Source organism: Mesoplodon densirostris, chromosome 19 (assembly GCF_025265405.1).
Source record: "Mesoplodon densirostris isolate mMesDen1 chromosome 19, mMesDen1 primary haplotype, whole genome shotgun sequence".
In the NCBI taxonomy this organism is placed as follows: domain Eukaryota; kingdom Metazoa; phylum Chordata; class Mammalia; order Artiodactyla; family Ziphiidae; genus Mesoplodon; species Mesoplodon densirostris.
Window position 1 is genome coordinate 5504949 of NC_082679.1, and position 21592 is coordinate 5526540.

Sequence of the window (21592 nt, forward strand, 5' to 3'; positions counted from 1 at the left end):
TAATTGCACTTTTGGATATCCCACAGATATACGATGGACCCTCCAAAAGTTAATACAGAAATCTCTTGTAAAATGGAGTCGGGAGGCCAGAAGGGGGAACTCTCATGTCCTCCCACTTGACATCAACTGCAAAGCCAATAGGAAGAGAAGTTTCTTCCATCCACCTGGAGAAACATTGCTACTTTACTACCCAGCAGGAGGAAGGAATCATTTGTCCTTGCCCAGCAACAGCCCAGACAATGAGAGACTGTCACAACTCAGCCAATGGGAAGCCTTTATACTTTGAACTCCCAGTTTCCTTTAATGGACCTTTTTTTTTTTTTTTTTATGACAGCCCTTCACAAGTTCCCCTTCTCTTCTATGAAAAAGTTTCTCTCCTTTGTTTCTCCAGACTTGCCTGTGGTCTGCCATAGATCGCATGTCCTGAATTGCACTTCTTTGCTGTTTCTGAATAAACCCACTTTGCTTGTAAAATAACTGGTTGTTTTATTGTTTTAGGTCAACATCTAGAACCCAAAATCTGGTTTAGATGTCAAGACTGGTAATGCTAGACACCAAATGAGGATGAAAATGTTTTAAACATAATTAGACTTTTTGGATACAGCAGTGCAGGCTTCCCAAGTTGGCACAAAATGGCTTGAGAGAGCAAGGAGAGGAGACCTGTTTTAGGTTTATGTAGAATTTGAGTCCTTCAAGAGATCTGATTTTCCTGGGGGCACCAAACAAAGGAGCACCTTGGCTTATAAGCTTCCGCACTATAGAGTACAGGGAGGACACAATAAATATGTGTTGGGTTTTTTTGGTATGTCAATTGTACCTCAATAAGCTGTACTAGAAATGGGGAGAGGGGTCGAGGCTTAAAAGCTGTCTATGGTCAGTCTCATTCTACCATGAGGGATTTGTGAAGTAGTCGGCAGTCTGCATCCTGGAAGAGGATTCTCACCAGAATCAGACCATGCTGACACAATAGTCTTGAACTTTCATCCTCCAGAACTGAGATCAGTCAAGATGGTGGAGTAGAAAAACCTTGAGCTCACCTCATCTCATGGGCACACCAAAGTCACAACTATTTACAGAACAACCATTGATGAAAAAGACCAGAACCAGCCAGAAAAGACCACTAAAGACATAAAGAAGGAACTATAACAAGATGGCTAGGAGGGTCAGAGTCGTGATATAGTCAAGTCTCAGAGCATTTGGCTTAGAAAGCCAGTGGGGCTTTCAGGAGTCCCAGAGGGCTGGGGGAGATAGAGACTTCACTCTTAAATGGCACACACAAAATATCACGTACTCTGGGACCCAGGGCAAAAGCAGTAATTTGACAGGAGCTTGCATCAGACCTACATGCTGATCTTGGAGAGTCTCCTGGAGAGACAGGAGGCAACTGCAGCTCACCCTGTGGACATAGACACTGGCAGCAGCCATTCTGGGAAGCTCCTTCTACTATGTGGACAGTGGTGCTGGCAAGCGCCATTGTAGAATCCTCCCTCTAGCTCATTAGCCCCAAGACCCTGCCCTGCCCTGGTGCAACAGACTGTAGGTACCAGTGCTGGGACACCTCAGGCCAAGAAACTAACTGGGCAGAGACACTGCCCCACCTCTCAGCACATAAGCTGCCTCAAGACACCCTGAGCTCACATCCACCTCTGGACATGGCCCTGCCCACCAGAGGATGCAGGATCTAGCTCCACCCACCAGTGGGCAAGCATCAGCTCCAGAATCCTCTGGGCCCTGACCCTGTCCTCTAGGAATTCTGCTGTAGTCTCTGGACCAGCCTCATTCACCAGGGAGCAGACACCAGATATAGGAAAACCATAGTCCTGCAACCTAAGGACCCAGATTTCTCAACAGGAGGCCAACTGTAAATATATATGCACCCAGCTTAGGAGCACCTAAATACATAAAGCAAATATTAACAGATGTAAAGGGAGAAATAGACAGTAACAATAACAGTAGGGGACGTTAACACCCCAATTCGATCAATGGACAGAAAATCAATAAGGAAACACTGGCCTTAAATGACTCATTACACTAGATGGACCATATATATATATATATATATATATATATATATATATACACACACACACACACACACACACACATAACATTCCATCCAAAAGGAGCAGAATACACATTCTTTTCAAGTACACATGGAACATTCTCCAGAATAGATCACATGCTAGGCCACAAAACAAGGCTTGGTAAATTTAAGAAAACTGAGATCACATCAAGCATCTTTTCTGACCACAACCCTGTGAGACTAGAAGTCAACTACAAGAAAAAAACTGCAAAAAACACAAACACGTGGAGGCTAAACAATATGCTACTAAACAACCAATGGATCATTGAAGCAATCAAAGAGGAAACCAAAAAAATACCTGGAGACAAATGAAAATGAAAACATGATGATCCAAAACCTATGGGACATGGCAAAAGCAGTTCTAAGAGGGAAGTTTATAGCAGTACAAGCTTATCTCAGGAAATAAAAGTCTCAAATAACCTAACCTTACACCTAAAGGAGCTAGCAAAAGAAGAATAAACAAAACCCAAAGTTAGTAGAAGGAAAGAAATCATAAAGATCAGAGCAGAAATAAATGAAATAGAGACTAAATAAACAATAGAAAAGATCAATGAAACTAAGAGGTGATTCTTGGAAAAGGTAAACAAAATTGATAAACCTTTAGCCAGACTCATCAAGAAAATAAGGGAGGGGGCCAAATCAATAATATCAGAAATGAAAAAAGAAAAGTAATAACCAACACCACAGAAATACAAAAGATCATGAGACTGCTACTAACAACTGTATGCCAATAAAATGGACAAATGAGAAGAAATGGACAAAGTCTTAGAAATGTACAATCTCCCAAGATTGAACCAGGAAGAAATAGAAAATATGAGCACACCAATTACCAGTAATGAACTTGAATCAGTAATTTAAAAACTCCCAATAAACAAAAGTCCAGGACCAGATGGCTTCATGGTGAATTTTATCAAATATTTAGAGAAGAGTTAACACCTATCCTTCAACTATTCCAAAAAATTGCAAAGAAATGAACACTCCCAAACTCATTCTAAGAGGCCAGCATCACCCTGATACCAAAACCAGACAAAGATATCACACACACACACAAAAAGAAAACCCCAAGAAAATTAGAGGCCAATATCACTGATGAACAAAGATGCAAAAATTCTTAATAAAATATTAGCAAACTGAATCCAAAAATACATTAAAAGGACCATACACCTTGATCAAGTGGGATTTATCCCACGGATGCAAGGGTTTTTAACATCTGCAAACCAATCAGTGTGACACACCACATTAACAGATTGAAGAATAAAAATCATATGATCATTTCAATAGATGCAGAAAAAGCTTTTGACAAGATCCAACATCCATTTATGATAAAAACTCTTCAGAAAGTGGGCATAGAGGGAACAAACCTCAACATAATAAAGGCCATATATGACAAACCCACAGCTAACATCATACTCAACAGTGAAAAGCTGAAAGCATTTCCTCTAAGATCAGGAACAAGACAAGGACGTCCACTCTCACCATTTTTATTCACCATAGTTCTGAAGTCCTAGCCACAGGAATCAGAGAAGAAAAGAAAGAAAAGTAATCTAAATTAGAAAGGAGGAAATAAAACTGCCACTGTTTACAGATGACATGATACTATACTTAGAAAATCCTGTGACAAAGCGAAAGTGAGGCATGGACATATATACACTACCAAACGTAAGGTAGATAGATAGTGGGAAGCAGCCACAGAGCACAGGGAGATCAGCTCGGTGCTTTGTGACCGCCTGGAGGTGTGGGATGGGGAGGGTGGGAGGGAGGGAGATGCATGAGGGAAGGGATGTGGGAACAGATGTATATGTATGACTGATTCACTTTGTTATAAAGCAGAAACTAATTAAAAAAATAAATTAAAAAAAAAGATCCTAAAGATGCCACCAGAAAACTACTAGAGGTCAATCAGCGAATTTGGTAAAGTTGCAGGCTACAAAATTAATATACAGAAATCTGTTGCATTTTTATACACTAACAATGAACTATCAGAAATAGAAATTAAGGAAACAATCCCATTTACCATCTCATTAAAAAGATTAAAGACTTAAATGTAAGGCCAGAAACTATCAAACTCTTAGAGGAAAACATAGGTAGAACACTCTATGACATAAATCACAGCAAGATCCTTTTGGACCCACCTCCTAGAGAAATGGAAATAAAAACAAAGATAAACACATGGGACCTAATGAAACTACAAAGCTTTTGCACAGCAAAGGAAACCATAAACAAGACCAAAAGACAACCCTCAGAATGGGAGAAAATATTTGCAAATGAAGCAACTGACAAAGGATTAATCTCCAAAATTTATAAGCAGCTCATGCAGCTCAATAGCAAAAAAACAAACAACCCAATCCAAAAATGGGCAGAAGACTTAAATAGGCATTTCTCCAAAGAAGATATACAGACTGCCAACAAACACATGAAAGAATGCTCAACATCATTAATCATTAGAGAAATGCAAATCAAAACTACAATGAGATATCATCTCACACCAGTCAGAATGGCCATCATCAAGAAATCTAGAAACAATAAATGCTGGAGAGGGTGTGGAGAAAAGGGAACACTCTTGCACTGCTGGTGGGAATGTGAATTGGTACAGCCACTATGGAGAACAGTATGGAGGTTCCTTAAAAAACTAAAAATAGAACTACCATATGATCCAGCAATCCCACTACTAGGCATATACCCTGAGAAAACCATAATTCAAAAAGAGACATGTACCAAAATGTTCATAGCAGCCCTATTTACAATAGCCAGGAGCTGGAAACAACCTAAGTGTCCATCATCGGATGAATGGATAAAGAAGATGTGGCACATATATACAATGGAATATTACTCAGCCATAAAAAGAAACGAAACTGAGCTATTTGTAATGAGGTGGATAGACCTAGAGTCTGTCATACAGAGTGAAGTAAGTCAGAAAGAGAAAGACAAATACCGTATGCTAACAAATATATATGGAATTTAAGAAAAAAAATGTCATGAAGAACCTAGGGGTAAAACGGGAATAAAGACACAGACCTACTTGAGAATGGACTTGAGGATATGGGGAGGGGGAAGGGTAAGCTGTGACAAAGCGAAAGAGAGGCATGGACATATATACAGTACCAAACGTAAGGTAGATAGATAGTGGGAAGCAGCCGCAGAGCACAGGGAGATCGGCTCGGTGCTTTGTGACTGCCTGGAGGGGAGGGATGGGGAGGGTGGGAGGGAGGGAGATGCATGAGGGAGGGGATGTGGGAACAGATGTATATGTATGACTGATTCACTTTGTTATAAAGCAGAAACTAATAAAAAAAATAGAAAAAAAAGAATAAATACTACTATATATACATATATATATATATATATATATATATTTTGGCTGTGCTGCATGGCTTGCAGGATCTTAGTTCCCTGACCAGAGATCGAACCCAGGCCCATGGCAGTGAAAGCACGGAGTCCTAACCACTGGACTGCCAGGGGATTCCCCAAAATACTACTATATTTAAAATAGATAATGAACAAGGACCTACTGTATAGCAAAGGAACTCTACTCAATATTCTGTAATACCTAAATAGGAAAAGAATTTGAAAAAGGAATAGTTATATGTATATGTATAACTGAATCACTTTGCTGTATATCTGAAACTAACACAACACTGTAAATCAACTATACTCCAATATAAAAAAATTTTTTAAGCATAAAATATCTAGGAATAAACCTACCTAAGGAGGTAAAAGACCTGTACTCTTAAAACTACAGGTCACTGGGACTTCCCTGGTGGTCTACTGGGTTAGACTCCACGCTCCCAATGCAGGGGGCCCGGGTTTGATCCCTGGTTGGGGAACTAGATCCTGTGTGCATGCAGCAACTAAGAGCTTGCATGGCGCAACTAAGAGTCTGCATGCCACAACTAAGTGTCTGCATGCCGCAACTATGAGCCCACATGCCGCAACTAAAAGATCCAATGCAGCCGGAATAAATAAATAAATAAATATTTTTAAAAAGATCTCAAAAAAAAAAAAACTATAAGTCATTGATGAAAGAACTTGAAGACAACACAAACAGATGGGAAGATATACCACGATTATGGATTGGAAGAATTAATATTGTTAAAATGAACATACTGTTCAAGGCAATCTGCAGATTCAATGCAATCCCCATCAAAATATCAAGGACGTTTTTAAGAGAACTAGAACAAATTAAAAAGTTTGTATGGGGTGGGCCTCCCTGGTGGCGCAGTGGTTGAGAGTCCGCCTGCCGATGCAGGGGATACGGGTTCGTGCCCCGATCTGGGAGGATCCCATATGCCGCGGAGCGGCTGGGCCCGTGAGCCATGGCCGCTGGGCCTGCGCATCTGGAGCCTGTGCTCCGCAACGGGAGAGGCCACAACAGTGAGAGGCCCGCATACCGCAAAAAGAAAAAAAAAAAAAAAAAAAGTTTGTATGGGGCTTCCCTGGTGGCGCAGTGGTTGAGAGTCCGCCTGCCGATGCAGGGGACATGGGTTCGTGCCCCGGTCTGGGAAGATCCCACATGCCACGGAGCGGCTGGACCCATGAGCCATGGCCGCTGAGCCTTCGCCTCTGGAGCCTTTGCTCCGCAGCGAGAGAGGCCACAACAGTGAGAGGCCCGTGTACCACAAAAAAAAAAAAAAAAATATCTGTATGGAAACACAAAAGACCCCAAATAGCCAAGACAATCTTGAGAAAGAAGAACAGTGCAGGAGGAATCACATTCCCTTACTTCAGACTCCTGTACAAAGCTACAGTAATCAAAACAGTGTGGTACCAGCACAAAAACAGACAAATAGATCAATTGAACAGAATAGAGAGCCCAGGAATAAACTCACACATTTATGGTCAGTTAATCTACAACATAGGAAGTAAGAATATACAATGGAGAAAAGATAGTCTCTTCAATAAATGGTGCTGGGAAATCTGGACAGCTACATGTAAAAGAACAAAAATTAGGACTTCCCTGGTAGTCCAGTGGTTAAGACTCTGTGCTTCCAATGTAGGTGGTGCAGGTTTGACCCCTGGTCAGGGAACATGTGGTGCAGCCAAAAACAAAAACGAAAATTAGAACATTTTCTAACACAATGTACAAAAATAAACTCAAAATGGATTAAAGGCCTTAATGTAAGATCTGAAACCATAAAACTCCTAGAAGATAATGTAGGCAGAACACACTTTGACATAAATTGTAGCAATAGTTTTTTTTGGGGGGGGACCTGTCTCCTAAAGCAAAGGAAATAAAAAGAAAAATAAACAAATGAATTAAAACTTAAAATTTTTGCACAGCAAAGGAAACCATCAACAAAATGAAACAACAACCTACTGAATGGGAGAAAGCATTTGTAAATGATATGTTCAATAAGGGGTTAATATCCAAAATACATAAACAGCTCATAAAACTCAACATCAAAAAACCAAACAACCCAATTAAAAAATGGGGAGAATGCCTGCACAGACATTTTTCTAAAGAGGACACACAGATGGCCAACAGGCAAGTGAAAAGGTGCTTAACATTGTTAATCATAAGAGAAATGCAAATGAAAACCACGATGAGATATCACCTCATTCTTGTCAGAATGTCTATCTTCAAAAAGAACACAAATAACAAATGTTGGCAAGGATGTGGGAAAAGGAAACCCTCATACACTGCTGTTGAAATGTAAATTGCTGCAGTCACTTTGGAAGACAGTATGGGGGTGCCTCAAAAAAAACTAAAAATAGAACTGCCGTATGATTCAGCAATTCCATCCTGGCTGTTTATCTGAGAAAAATGAAAACAATAATTCAGAGATATACGTGCATCCCAATGTTCATCACAGCATTATTTACACTTGCCAAGATATGGAAGCAACCTAACGGTCCATTAACAGATGAATGGATAAAGATGGCATGGTATATGTATATAATGGAATACTACTCAGCCATAAAAAAGAATGTAATTTTGCCATTTGCGACAACATGGATGGGCCTGGTGGATATTATGCTATGTGAAATGAGTCAGACAGTGAAAGACAAATACCATATGGTAGCACTTATATGTGGAATGTAAAAAATAAGCTAGTTAATATAACAAAAATGAAACTGACTCACAGATATAGAAAACAAACTAGTGGTTTCAGTGAGGAGAGGGAAGGGGGAGGGGCAAGATTGGGGTAGGGGATTAAGAGCTTAAAACTACCGTGTGTAAAATAAGCTACAAGGACGTATTGTACAATATAGGGAATACAGCCAGTATTTTATAACAACTATAAATGTAGTATAACCTTTTAAAAATGTGAATCACCAGGTTGTATACCTGTAACTTATATAATATTGTACCTCAACTGTACTTCAATAAAAAACTTTAAGAAAAGCTGTCCAGTGCTTGCTTCGGCAGCACATATACTTCCAAGCATAAGGGAAACCAAATGTTTAAATAAGCAGTGCACTTCCTAGTTACAGAGTGACTTCACTTACATGTAGGAGTTTGCTAAAATCAGGTACCGAGTCACTTACAGAAACAAGTTTATCAACATGTGTGATATTTTCCAAAGTAAGAATATAGGAAAAAACGTGTGTATGTCCCCTCTGTATGTGTTTGTAGAGAATAAGAAACACAGGGAACTTATCTTTCGTGGGAGGAATAATCACGGACCTGTTCTTGTCACTGAACTTCCGGTGGTGTACTCCCCAGCTTGGAATCATTCCAGTTTGTAAAGTCAGTAGAAGTCTTGAGTGAAAGCTTCCATGGAAAGGCATTTATAATTCAGAAGTCCTCATACATTCAAAACCCAGACCTCACTTTTGCTCCTTGGATGGCACTGCCTTGGGGCCTCCTCCCTTTGTTCTGCTCTGCACACAGAGAGGAGGCAGAACTAAGGAAGATGAAAGTTTCTGACACTAATGTCTGGCAGGACAAGTCTGGCACCTTCCAGAACAATGCAAATTAAATGTCCAAATTACTCACTTCTCCCAAACCGAAATGACTTCTTCACCAGAGGTGGTTATACTTGGTGTAAACTTGCCAAACACCACTGTAACCCATTGGGGGGCAGCTGTAGTTGAGCTCTATGAAGTTTCCAGGTGCTGCTGGAACAGTATTAGAATTAGCCCACCAGGTTCAGTAATGGATGGTGTGAGGTGAGGGATATTCTTGTAGGCTTCCTGCTCAAGGGAAGTTTGAGGTTTATTTTTAAATACTTAGAAAGAAACAACACTTCTTGTTTTTTTGTCTTCAGAAATGGACAGATTTTCTTGATGGCGGTAGGGATCATGGTGGGATGGTTGTCCTTCTTTTGTTTGGACGAATCACCAAGAAACAGAGAATGTCATGGTGGGAAGGCACCCTGAAGGTGAAGAGAAGCCTTGGGGAGTAGCAGCTGTGGAAGTAGCAAGACCTTAGATGGAAGCCATGAGTGAGGCACATGTTAGTATTATGTCTAACATAATTTTTCTGTGTCATATTCTCTTTTATGATAGACTCTTTTAAAATAAGCAAAATCTTAGCTTATATTTAAACAACAGCCAGGAAAAATCAACTTTTTAGTTGACCTCAGTTACTGCTAAAGTTTAGTTTCTGAATTTTAGTCCCATGTATGAACAATTACATGTGATCATGAAATGATGGAAGCATTGTTGAGTTCTAGTTAGTTGAATTTACTTGTCTTCCAGCTGGTCTGAAAATCACTCATTCCTAAGTTATAACAGCTGTTGCTGTGAGGCAATCATATGTGGATTTTATATTTTTCACTGGTTCTGAGTTTTAATTTATTCTAAATTATTATTTGGAGTCGATAATTGAAATGCTCCCAAATACACTGTATTCTTTAAAATGTAGCTGAAAATATATGACATTTATACAATGATTTATAAACCTTATTTACATGAATTACAAGGGAATAATGTATGATGCTTACATACATTTATGTGTCAGGGAAGGTGAATGTTCATTTTCCTTTAGCCTATATTTTTCAAACTAAGGGTCAAAGCATTGACTAATTTGTTTAGTGTGTTTTTTTGTTTGTTTGTTGTTTTTGAAGGAATAAATATTTAAGGTACTTTTTATACAAAAAATATGATTTTGAAGATGGACTATTTTAAACTGTATCATACATTAAAAACTACAAAACATATTAATAGCAAAAACTTTAAGCAATTTTTAAAAACTACTGCAATTACATGGTTATACACACATATACCTTTTTCTCTATTTACAATAAATAACTGTCTAACAGACAAGTAAGATTCCATAAGATTTTCTTATAAAACCAGTCTTACAGCAAGAGCAAGTAACTTGTTTGGAGTGTGTGTAGTTTAAGAAGACACAGTAAGAGGAAGCATGATTATTGCTGAGTTACTCTTCCTTTCACCACAGTCATCAAGTTTATTTTCTGGATACCAACATTAATTAATTGAAGCAACAATGTTTAGTGTGTTTTGATCAATAGTTTTAAAAAGAGAAACAGAATGGGATGGAATGGCATGAAACATAATATAACAGAAAATACCAGAATGCATGTAGTAGAGGTGAATACTGTTACATGTAACTCTAATTTTAGTCTCATGTGTAGATATGAAAGTGTTATTCTGGATCACAGTGTAAAAGTTATGTCTTTCTGAGGGTCACAATAAAAAATTTTTAAATCCTCTTTGTCAAAAAAAAAGAAAAAAAAAGCCATCCATGGTCAAATGTCAAAAACTGGAGTAAGACTCTTATACAGCATATAATATTTACTGTTAAATATCTTGATTCCTTGGTTAGGAAAAACCAGTTTTTCTCACGTTAGTAACTGCTTGCATACACTTTCCGGCTGCACACCTAGGACCCTTTACCCAGTACAACTGTCAAAAGTACTTCTGAAATACTGTTTAGATAAATTGCCTAAGATATTTTTACACTAGTTTCATGACAATGCATCAGGCAATAAATATAATTAAATAATTTTACTAGAAAAGCAGTTTTTCAAAGGCTATAAAAATCTCAGTTTGTGAGTATAGCATTATATGATTCTTTTTAACTCTAGTAAACTTTCTTTTTTAGAAAATTTTCCTTACCATTATATTTTTCTTCCACATCTTTTAACCCACTTTATAGATTTAATCTACATTTCCCTGTGTAACTACAGTGAAAAAATTTTAAGATATATGAATTAAAGATTGTTTTTGAGTTTGAAACATGAAAACGTACCCAGGACAATAAGAAGTACAAAGCAAACGCTCTATAGGTATGAAGAATGAGAGTCCTTTTATATCTTTAGTTCAATGAAAGAAGTGGGACAATACAAAATGGTGAACTGAAATCTATTAAGTTGGAACTAGGAGGCCTTTTGATACCCCACAAATCTAGTACTGGGATTTAGGGAACACAATATTTATTTTACCTTAAAAGCATCTCCAATTCTTCCGTTTATTATCATTGCCATAATAATCATCTCTGACGTCCATTCTTTTTAATTGAAGTATAGTTGATTTACAGTATTATATTTGTTCCAGGTGTACAGCATAGTGAATAAGTATTTTTGTTGATTATACTCCATTTTAGGTTATTACAAGATAATGACTATAATTCCCAGTGCTATATAATATATACTCATTACTTATCTATTTTATACGTAGTAGTTTGTATCCCTTAATCCCATGCCCCTATTCTGTCCCTCCTCCCTTCCTTCTCCCTTTTGGTAATCACAAGTTGGTTTTCTATATGTGTGAGCCTGTTGGTGTTGTGCATATACAGTCATTTATACTATTTTTTAGATTTCACATATAAGTGATAACGATAATATAGTATTTGTATTTCTCTGACTTATTTCACTAAGCATAATATTCTCTAGATCCATCCATGTTGCTGCAAATGGCAGAATTTCATTCTTTTTTTTAATGGCTAATATTCCATTGTTTACATATATTCCACATCTTCTGAATCCAGTCTTCTGTTGATGGGTACTTGGGTTGTATCCATGTCTTGGCTATTGTAAACAGTGTTGCTATGAACATTGGGGTGCATGTATTTTTTCAAGTAGTGGTTTGTTTGTTTTTCTTTTGGATATACACCCAGGAGTGCAATTGCTGGATCACATGATAGTTTTATTTTTAGTTTTTTGAAGAGCCTCCATACTGTTTTCCATATGGCTGCATTATGGTTTTAGGTCTTACATTTATGTCTTTAATACATTTTGAGTTTATTTTTGTATATGGTGGGAGGGAATGTTCTAATCTCATTGTTTTCCATGTAACTATCCAGTTTTCCCAGCACCACTTGTTGAAGTGACTATCTATTCTCCATTATGTATTCTTGATTCCTTTGTAATAGATTAAGTGACTATAAGTGCATGGGTGTATTTCTGGGCTCTCTATTCTGTTCTATTGATCTATGTGTCTGTTTTTGTGCCAGTACCATACTGTTTAGATGACTATAGATTTGTAGTATAGTCTGAAGCCTGGAAGGGTGATACCTCCAGCCTTGTTCTTTTTCCTCAAGATTGTTTTTGCAATTTGGGGTCTTGTGTGGCTCCATATGAATTTTAGGATTCTTCATTCTAGTTCTGTGAAAAACATCATAGGTATTTTGATAGGGATTGCATTACATCTGTAGATTGCTTTAGGTAGTATGTGCATTTTAACAATATTAATTTTTTCAATTCAAGAACATGGGATATCTTTCCCTTTCTTCATATCATCTTTAATTTCCTTCATAAACATTTTAGAGTTTTCAGAGTATTGGTCTTTCACCTTCTTAAGTTTTTTCCTAGGTATTTTATTCTTTTTGATTTGATTTTAAATGGGATTTTTTTTACTTTATATTTGTGATATTTCATTAGTACTGTATAAAAATGCAGCAGATTTCTGCATATTAGCCTTGTAACTTGCAACTTTTTTTTTTTTTTTTTTGCGGTACGCGGGCCTCTCACTGCTGTGGCCTCTCCCGTTGCAGAGCACAGGCTCCGGACGTGCAGGCTCAGCGGCCATGGCTCATGGGCCCAGCCGCTCCGCGGCATGTGGGATCCTCCCAGACCGGGGCACGAACCCGCGTCCCCTGCATCGGCAGGCGGACTCTCAACCACTGCACCACCAGGGAAGTCCCTTGCAACATTTCTGAATTCATTTATCAGTTCTAATAGTTTTTGGGTGGAGACCTTAGGGTTTTCTATATATAGTATCATGTCAGCTGCAAATAGTGCCAGTTTTATCTTTTCCCTTCTAATTTGGATAGCTTTTGTTTTTCTTGTCTGACTGCTATGGCTAGGACTTCCAATACTATGTTAAGTAGAGGTAGCAAGAGTGGGCACCCTTGTCTTCTTCCTGAATTTAGTGTGAAGGCTTTCAGCTTTTCATCTTGAGTATGATGTTGGTTGTGTGTTTGTCATAAATGGTCTTTATTATGTTAAGGTATGTTCCCTGTATACCCACTTTGATGAACGTGTTGATCATGAATGTATGTTGAATTTCGTCAAATACTTTTGCTTCATTTATTGAGACTGTCATGTGACTTTTATTATTTTTTTGTTAATTTGGTATATTTCATTGGTTGATTTGTGAATGTTGAACTGTTCTTGTGTCCCTGGAAAAGTCCAGCTTGATCATTGTGTATGATCGTTTGTATATACTGTTGGATTCAGTTTGGTAACATTTTGTTGAGGATTTTTGCAGCTATATTCAGCAAAGATACTGGCCCTTAATTTTCTTTTTTTGTAGTGTCTTTCTTTGGTTTTTGTATCAGACAGGGTAATGGTGACCTTTATAATGAATTTGAGGGTGTTCCTTTCTGTTCAAGTTTTGGGAATAGTTTGAGAAAGATAGGCATTTGTTCTTCTTTATATGTTTGCTAGAGTTCCCCTGTGAATCTCTCTGGTCCTGGACTTTTGTTTGCTGGGAAGGAAGATATAAAACTTTCATGGTTCACAGATGACATCTATGTAGAAACTTGAAGAGAATCAACAACAACTTATAGAACTAATAAGTGATTATACCAAGATTGAAGGATACATGGTTAATATTATCCAATGGACTGAATGTTTGTATCCCCTGCCCCATTCACATGTTGAAATTCTAACCCACAATGTGATGGTATGTGGTGGTGGGCCCTTTGGGAGGTAATTAGGTCATGAGGGTGGAGCCCTCATGAATGAGATTAGTGCCCTTATAAAAGAAACTTCAGAGAGCTTTCTTACTCTTTGCCATATGAGGATACAAGAAGACAGTCATCTGCAACCAGGCAGAGGGCTCCCACCAGACACCAAATCAGCCAGCATCTTGATCTTGGTCTTCTTAGCTTCTAGAACTATGAGAAATGTCTTCTGTTTATAAACCACCCTTTCTGTGGTACTTTGTTATGGCAGCCCAAACTGACTAAGATAGTTAATATACAAAACTCAGTCGCTTTCCTATAAGTCAGTAATAAACAGTAATTTGAAATTGAAAGCTCAATAACATTTACACCAGCACCTAAAAAAAAGATATACTTGGGTATAAATGTAACATGATATGTATAAGATCTATATGAGGAAATCTACATAACTCTGATAAGGGAAATCAAATAACTAAATAAATGGAGAGATATTCCATGTTCATGGAGAGAAAACTCAGTATTTTCAAGGTGACAGCTTCTCCCAACTTGACTTATAGATTAAATGCATTCCAAATCAAAATGCCAGCAAGTTATTCTGTGGATATCAACAAACTGATTCTAAAGTTTAATTGGAGAGTCGGAAGACCCATAATAGCCAAAAACACTGAAGGAGATGAATGAAGTCAGAAGACCGACACTACTCAACTTCAAGGCTTACTACAAATATACAGTAATCAAGACATTGTGGTATTGGCAAAAGTATAGACAAATAGATCAGAGGAACATAATGAGAGTCCAGGAATGGACCTACACAAATAGAGTCAACTGATCTTGACAGAGAAGCAAAGGCAATACAATAGAGAAAAGGCAGTCTTTTCAACAAATGGTGCTGTAACAATTGGACATCCACATTAAAAAAAGAAAAGAAAAGAATCTAGATATAGACCTTATTCCTTTCAAAAAATTCAACACAGAATGGATTATAGATGTAAATGTAAAGTGCATAACTATAAAATTCCTAGACAATAACATAGGAAAAAATCTAGATGACCTTTGGTTTCACCATGTCTTTTTAAAAATTATTTGATTTATTTATTTGGCTGCACCGGTCTTATTTTCGGCATGTGGAATCTTTAGTTGCAGCATGTGGGATCATGTTCCCTGACCAGGGATTGAACCCAGGCCCCCTGCACTGGGAGTGTGGAGTCTTACCCACTGGACCACCAGGGAAATCCCCACAATGTCTTTTTAGATATAACACCAAAGGCACAATCCATGCAGTTAATCATGAATAATTTAGACTTCACTAAAATTTAAAACTTCTGCTCTCCAAAACACATTAAGAGAATAAGAAGACAAGCCACAGACTGGGAGAAAATATTTGTAAAACAGAATTCTAATAAGGACTGCTACTCAAAATATACAAAGAACTGTTAAAACTCAACAATAAGGAAACAAACAAGCTGATTTGAAAATGCAAAAAAGACAGGAACAAAAACTTCACCAAAAAAGATATACAGATATTTTCATAAGCATATGAAAATAACATTAACATCATGTATCATGAGAGAGTTGCAAAACAAAACAACAATGAGATACCACTACACATCCAGTGGAATGACCAAAATCCAGATCAATGACAACACAAAATGCTGGGAAGCATGTTGAGCAACAGATACTCTCATTTACTGATGTGGGAACACAAAATGGTAGATAGAGCCATTTTGGAAGACAGTTTGGCATTTTCTTATAAAATTAAATGTACTCTTATCATATCACTAGAAGTGAAATAGAACTTGCAATTAAAATTTTTTAAAAACCTCTCTGCAAAACAAAAGTCAAGGATCAAATGGCTTCCTTAGGGAATTCCACCAAAGATACAAAGAACAACTTATTATTCTCCAACAATCCAAAAAAACTGAAGATCAGGGAACACTCCCAAATTCATTCTATGAGGCCACCATCACCCTGATACCAAAACCAGACAAAGACAATTAAAAAAGAAAATTATAAATAGGCCAATATCTTTGATGAATATAGATGCAAAAATCCTCAACAAAATATTAGCAAACTGGGTCTAATAATATGTAAAAAGGATCATACACCATGATCAAGTTGTATTCATTCCAGTGTTGCAAGGATGGTTCAACATACGCAAAATCAATCAATGTGATACACCAGATTAACAAAAGAAAGGACAAAAACCACGTGATCATCTCAACAGACACTGCAAAAGCATTTGACAAAATTCAACGTCCATTCATGATAAAAACTCTCACCAAAGCAGGTATACAGGGAAGATATCTCAACATAATGAAGGCCATTTATGACAAAACCATCACCAACATAATACTCAATGGTGGAAAGCTGAAAGCCTTCCTGCTAAAATCTAGAACAAGACAAGGATGCCCACTCTCACCACTTCTATTCAACATAGTACTGGAAGTCCTAGCCACAGCAATCAGACAGGAAAAGGAAAGAAAATGTATCCAAACTGGAAGGGAAGAGGTAAAATTGTCATTATATGGAGATGACATGATACTCTATATAGAAAACCCTAAAGACTCCCCACAAAAACTATTAGAACCAATAAATGAATTCAGCAAGGTAGAAGATACAAGACTAGTATACAGAATTTGTTGCATTTCTTACACTAATAATGAAATATCAGAAAGAGAAAGTTAAAAATTCCATTTAAAATCACATCAAAAAAATACCTAGGAATAAACTTATCAAAGGAGGTGAAAGACGTATATGCTGAAAACTAAAAAACAATGATGAAGAAAACTGAAGATGATTCCAAGAAATGGAATGGTATCCCATGCTCATGGGTTGGAAGAATTACTTTTGTTAAAATGGCCACACTACCCAAAGCAGTCTACAGATTTAATGCAATCCCTATCAAAATACCCATGATATTTTTCACAAAACTAGAACAAATAATCATTAAATTCATATAGAACCACAAAAGACCCTGAATTGTCAAAGCAATCCTGAGGAAAAAGAACAAATCTGGAGGCATGAACCTTCCAGACTTCAGACAATACTACAAAGCAAAATAAATGAAAACAGTGTGGTATTGGCACAAAAAGAGACATACAGATCAGAGGAACAGAATAGAGAGTCCAGAAATAAATCCACACACCTACAGTCAATTAACCTAAGACAAAGGAGCAAGAAATTACAATGGAGAAAAGACAGTCTCTTCAATAAGTGGTACTGGGAAAGCTGGACAGCTACGTGAAAAATCAATGAAATTAGAACACTCCCTCACATATTAAACAAGTACAGTCAAAATGGTTTAAAGAACTATGTATGTCACAACACGGTCAACTTTTACAAGACAACACAGGAAAACATTCTCAAACATAAATCACAGCAATTATTTGTTTATATCAGTCTCCCAAGGCAAAAGAAATAAAAGGAAAAATAAACAAATGGGACCTAATTAAACTTCAAAGCTTTTGCACAGCAAAGGAAAACATCAACAAAATGAAAGACAACCTACGGAATGAGAGAAAATATTTGCAAACCCTACAACCAACAAGGGGTTAATATCCAAAATATATAAACAGGTCATAGAACTCTATACAAAAAACAGCAACCCAATCAAAAAATGGGCACAAGACCTAAATAGACATTTCTCCAAAAAAGACATACAGATGGCCAACAAACACATGATGTTCAACATAACTAAATATAAGAGAAACACAAATCAAATCACAATGAGATATCACCTCAAACTGGTCAGAATGACTATCATCACAAAGTTCACAAATAATGATTGCTGGAGAGGGTGTGGAGAAAAGGGAACACCCGTATATGGTTGGTGGGAATGGAAATTGGTGCAGCCACTATGGAAAACAGTATGGATGTTCCCTAAAAAACTAAACATTGAGCTACTAACTATATAATCCAGCAATCTGACTCCTGGGTATATATATATCTGGAAAAACAAAAACTCTAATTCGAAAAGATACATGCACTCCAATGTTCATAGCATCACTTTGTACAATAGCCAAGACATGAAAACATGTATATATATGCAATGGAATAATACTCAGCCATTAAAAAGAATGAAATATTGCCATCTGCAGCAACATGGAGGGACTGAGAGAATATTATACTTAGTGAAGTAAGTCAGAAAGACAAATACCAAATGATATCACATGTGGAATCTAAAAATAATACGAATGAATCTAAATACAAAACAGAAAGAGACTCGCAGACATAGAAAACAAACTTATGGTTACCAAAGGGGTGAGGGAGGGAGGGACAAATCAGGAGTACGGAATTAACAGATACAAGCTTCTATACATAAAATAGATTAGTAACAAGGATTTACTTTATAGCACAGGGATATACAATATCTTGTAATAACCTATAGTGGCATATACTCTGAAAAACAAAAAACCGAGTCACTTTGCTGTATAGTTGAAGCAAACACAATATTGTAGATCAACCATACCTCAAAAAAAAAAAAAAAAAGAGTCTCTACATCCCAGTATTTCCCACATCCCTCTGGCTCTCCCAAAAGAAAGCCCTGCTGCCTTTCAAAGCTAAATGTGCTGGGGGCGTACCTTCCCAGTGTGCCAGCCCAATGTAGGGCTCAGAATGCTCACCCCTTGGGAAGAATCTTTGGAATTGTATTATTCTCCTGTTTCTAGGTCACACACCCAGGGCTATGGTTCTTGACTCTACCGAGACTCCAACCCTCCTACCTGTCTCACTGTGGATCCTTCTGCATTCCGTTAGTTGTAGAAGATCTTTCCTGGTAGCTTCTGGTTTTCCTCGTCAATACTTGCTCTGTATACAGTTGTAATACTGGTGTGTCCAGGAGAAGAGGAGAGCTCACGGTTTCCCTACTCCATCACCTTGGAGCATTCCCCCATGGTATTCTTGGTTACAGCAGCCCTAGCTGACTAAAACAGAGTTTCCTCGTTAATGAAAGTCGGTTGAGTATAATCACCTGAGCTTTAAAGAACAGATGCCAAATAGTTACGACTGAAAGAAGTAAGAGATTGAAAACAGGAGAGGGATTCAATTTGCTAATGCTGCCTTTCTAGATGGAGATACTCAGAAGTGAGTCATTAAAGGAAACGTATTCTGCCAACAACATGAATCAGCCCGAAAGCAGTTCTCCCACAGGTTCCAGTTCAAAACTTTCCTTTGGACACTGAGGGTGAAGGAAGGAATGAATGAACTGGCAACTGTGCATTGTGGGAATACACACAATTTACATATTTCTCATAATAGTAGGGGATTTTGTATTCCTCAACCAGGTAAAGTAGAGCCTGTGTACACTGGAGTCATGGCTCATGAGCAGAAAGGGGCTGACAGTTGGGAAGCACGCAGCAGTGATTACAGTGATGTCCACAGGGAACCAGCTAGGATGATCAAAAAGAGACAAAAGAAGTTGAAAGATGGAGGAAAGCGTATAAAAGTAGACAATGGTGCTCACCAGGAGAAGAATGGTTTTGGCAGCTCTGGACTCAAGGTGGGGGGACCTGGGGGAGGCGTTGGTCCTACAGATGTGTTGGACCTGCTGCTTATGCCTGTACAGGATGAAAACCATGGAGCCACTGGCCCAGAGCGTGAGCCCCAAACAGAAAACATCAGGGAATAATAGTGATGCTCCATACAATGCCTGTCTGGTTTTGTCATGATGAACAGCAGAGCAGTATCAAAAATCCTTTCCATTTGTGATGTTTTTGCTGCTCCATTTGCCAGTTATATCGATAGGAAAAACAACATTTACCAGCATTTGGAGCATCCAACACAGGAAAATAGAGGGAACAATGTACTTGGGAGCTTTTACTTTAAGCTCTGCCCACCTGGAGTTCCTGGGACTGATCGTGATGGCCTGAAAGACACTCAAGAGGCATATACTACCAGTGGACACTCCCTCCCCACTCTGTGAAGAAAGAAAAGAAGTCTGCATCCAAAATCACTGGGTCTATGTTTCCACCCAAAGGGGGAATAATTGTCTGGGGGACCCCTTTAGAGATGAGGACCAAGAAGTTGGCTACAATCAGGTGCTTAAGGATGAAATCTGTGGACCTTAACCTGTAGCCAGTGAAGGAAAGGATGATATAATGACAAAGAAGTGAGAAATTCTCCAAGATTCCAACCACAGTCTGTGTTAAGAAGATCACATCCATTGTCAAATCGCTGCTAGCCATCCTCTCAGTTCACAGTCACTGATACTTGTCTTGTCAGTCTAAATGTCCTGCATGGGAATATGAGGCATGGGCTACATGAATCATGTCAGCTGAAATCCAATATTCTGCACTTACCGTTAGTTCCCAGTTAGAAAAATTTACTTCATGCTTTTGTTACTAGCAGCCTTAAAAGGGTTGAATGTATAAATTTTAAAGAGCACTTATATATAAAATTACTCATTGAAGGCACTCCACATGATCACTTCATTCTTCACAAATCCATGAGCCCGGGATTTCTGTGACTTCAATTTTACAGGGAAGGGTAACACAGAGAGGTTACATGTTTCTTGAGATCTGCTGTGTAGGACAGAGTGAAGACTTGAGACCCATTAGGCTGGTAAAGATAGTGCACTGAACCACCATTCTCTGCCAAAAAGCCAGTTAGTTCTATTCAAATAATAATCCAGGTCCATATTTAGTTTTGATTTCACAACTTATTTGATTTTAAATTGGTGGTATATTTTCATTATAACAAGATTCCATTCTTGTAAAGTTTTATTTTGTAGGGCACTATGTATTGTGAATGAAGCTTTAGGTATCTTAATACATGTAAATGCCCTGTGAGCAGCAGAATATTGCAGGAACCTGCTCCAGGACAAGGTAATGTCTTGAAGATGAGAATGGCTCGGTATTAGGACAACAACAGGAAGACTCCTTTATTTATTTATTTATTTATTTTAAAGTTGGTGGAGTCTTTTATTTATTTATTTATTTTTGGTTGCATTGGGTCTTCGTTGCTGTCCGCAGGCTTTCTCTAGTTGTGTCGAGTGGGGCTACTCTTCGTTGTGGTGCACAGGCTTCTCATTGCAGTGGCTTCTCTTGTTGCGGAGCACAGGCTCTAGGCGCATGGGTTTCAGTAGTTGTGGCTCGAGGGCTCTAGAGTGCAGGCTCAGTAGTTGTGGTGCACGGGCTTAGTTGCTCCATGGCATGTGGGATCTTCCCAGACCAGGGAATCGAACCCATGTCCCCTGCATTGGCAGGCAGATTCTTAACCCCTGTGCCACTAGGGAAGTCCCAGACTTATTTATTTTTATGTCAGAAAAGCAGGTATAATGGCACCTATCACAGGAATTATTATTATTATTATTATTATTTTTTTTTGCAATATGCGGGCCTCTCACTGTTGTGGCCTCTCCTGTTGCGGAGCACAGGCTCCAGACGCGCAGGCTCAGCGGCCATGGCTCACGGGCCCAGCCGCTCCGAGGCATGTGGGATCTTTCCTGACAGGGGCACGAACCCGTGTCCCCTGCATCG

General features: G+C 38.2%; 1 protein-coding gene across 1 annotated transcript; it reads right to left on the reverse strand.

Moving 5' to 3' along the window:
- Positions 1-19353: 19353 nt before the first annotated feature.
- On the reverse strand, positions 19354-20299 carry LOC132480828 (vomeronasal type-1 receptor 4-like). The gene is given in 3 exon segments (XM_060085327.1): positions 19354-20024; positions 20027-20096; positions 20099-20299. Coding segments are annotated over 3 exon segments (942 nt in total).
- Positions 20300-21592: the final 1293 nt, after the last annotated feature.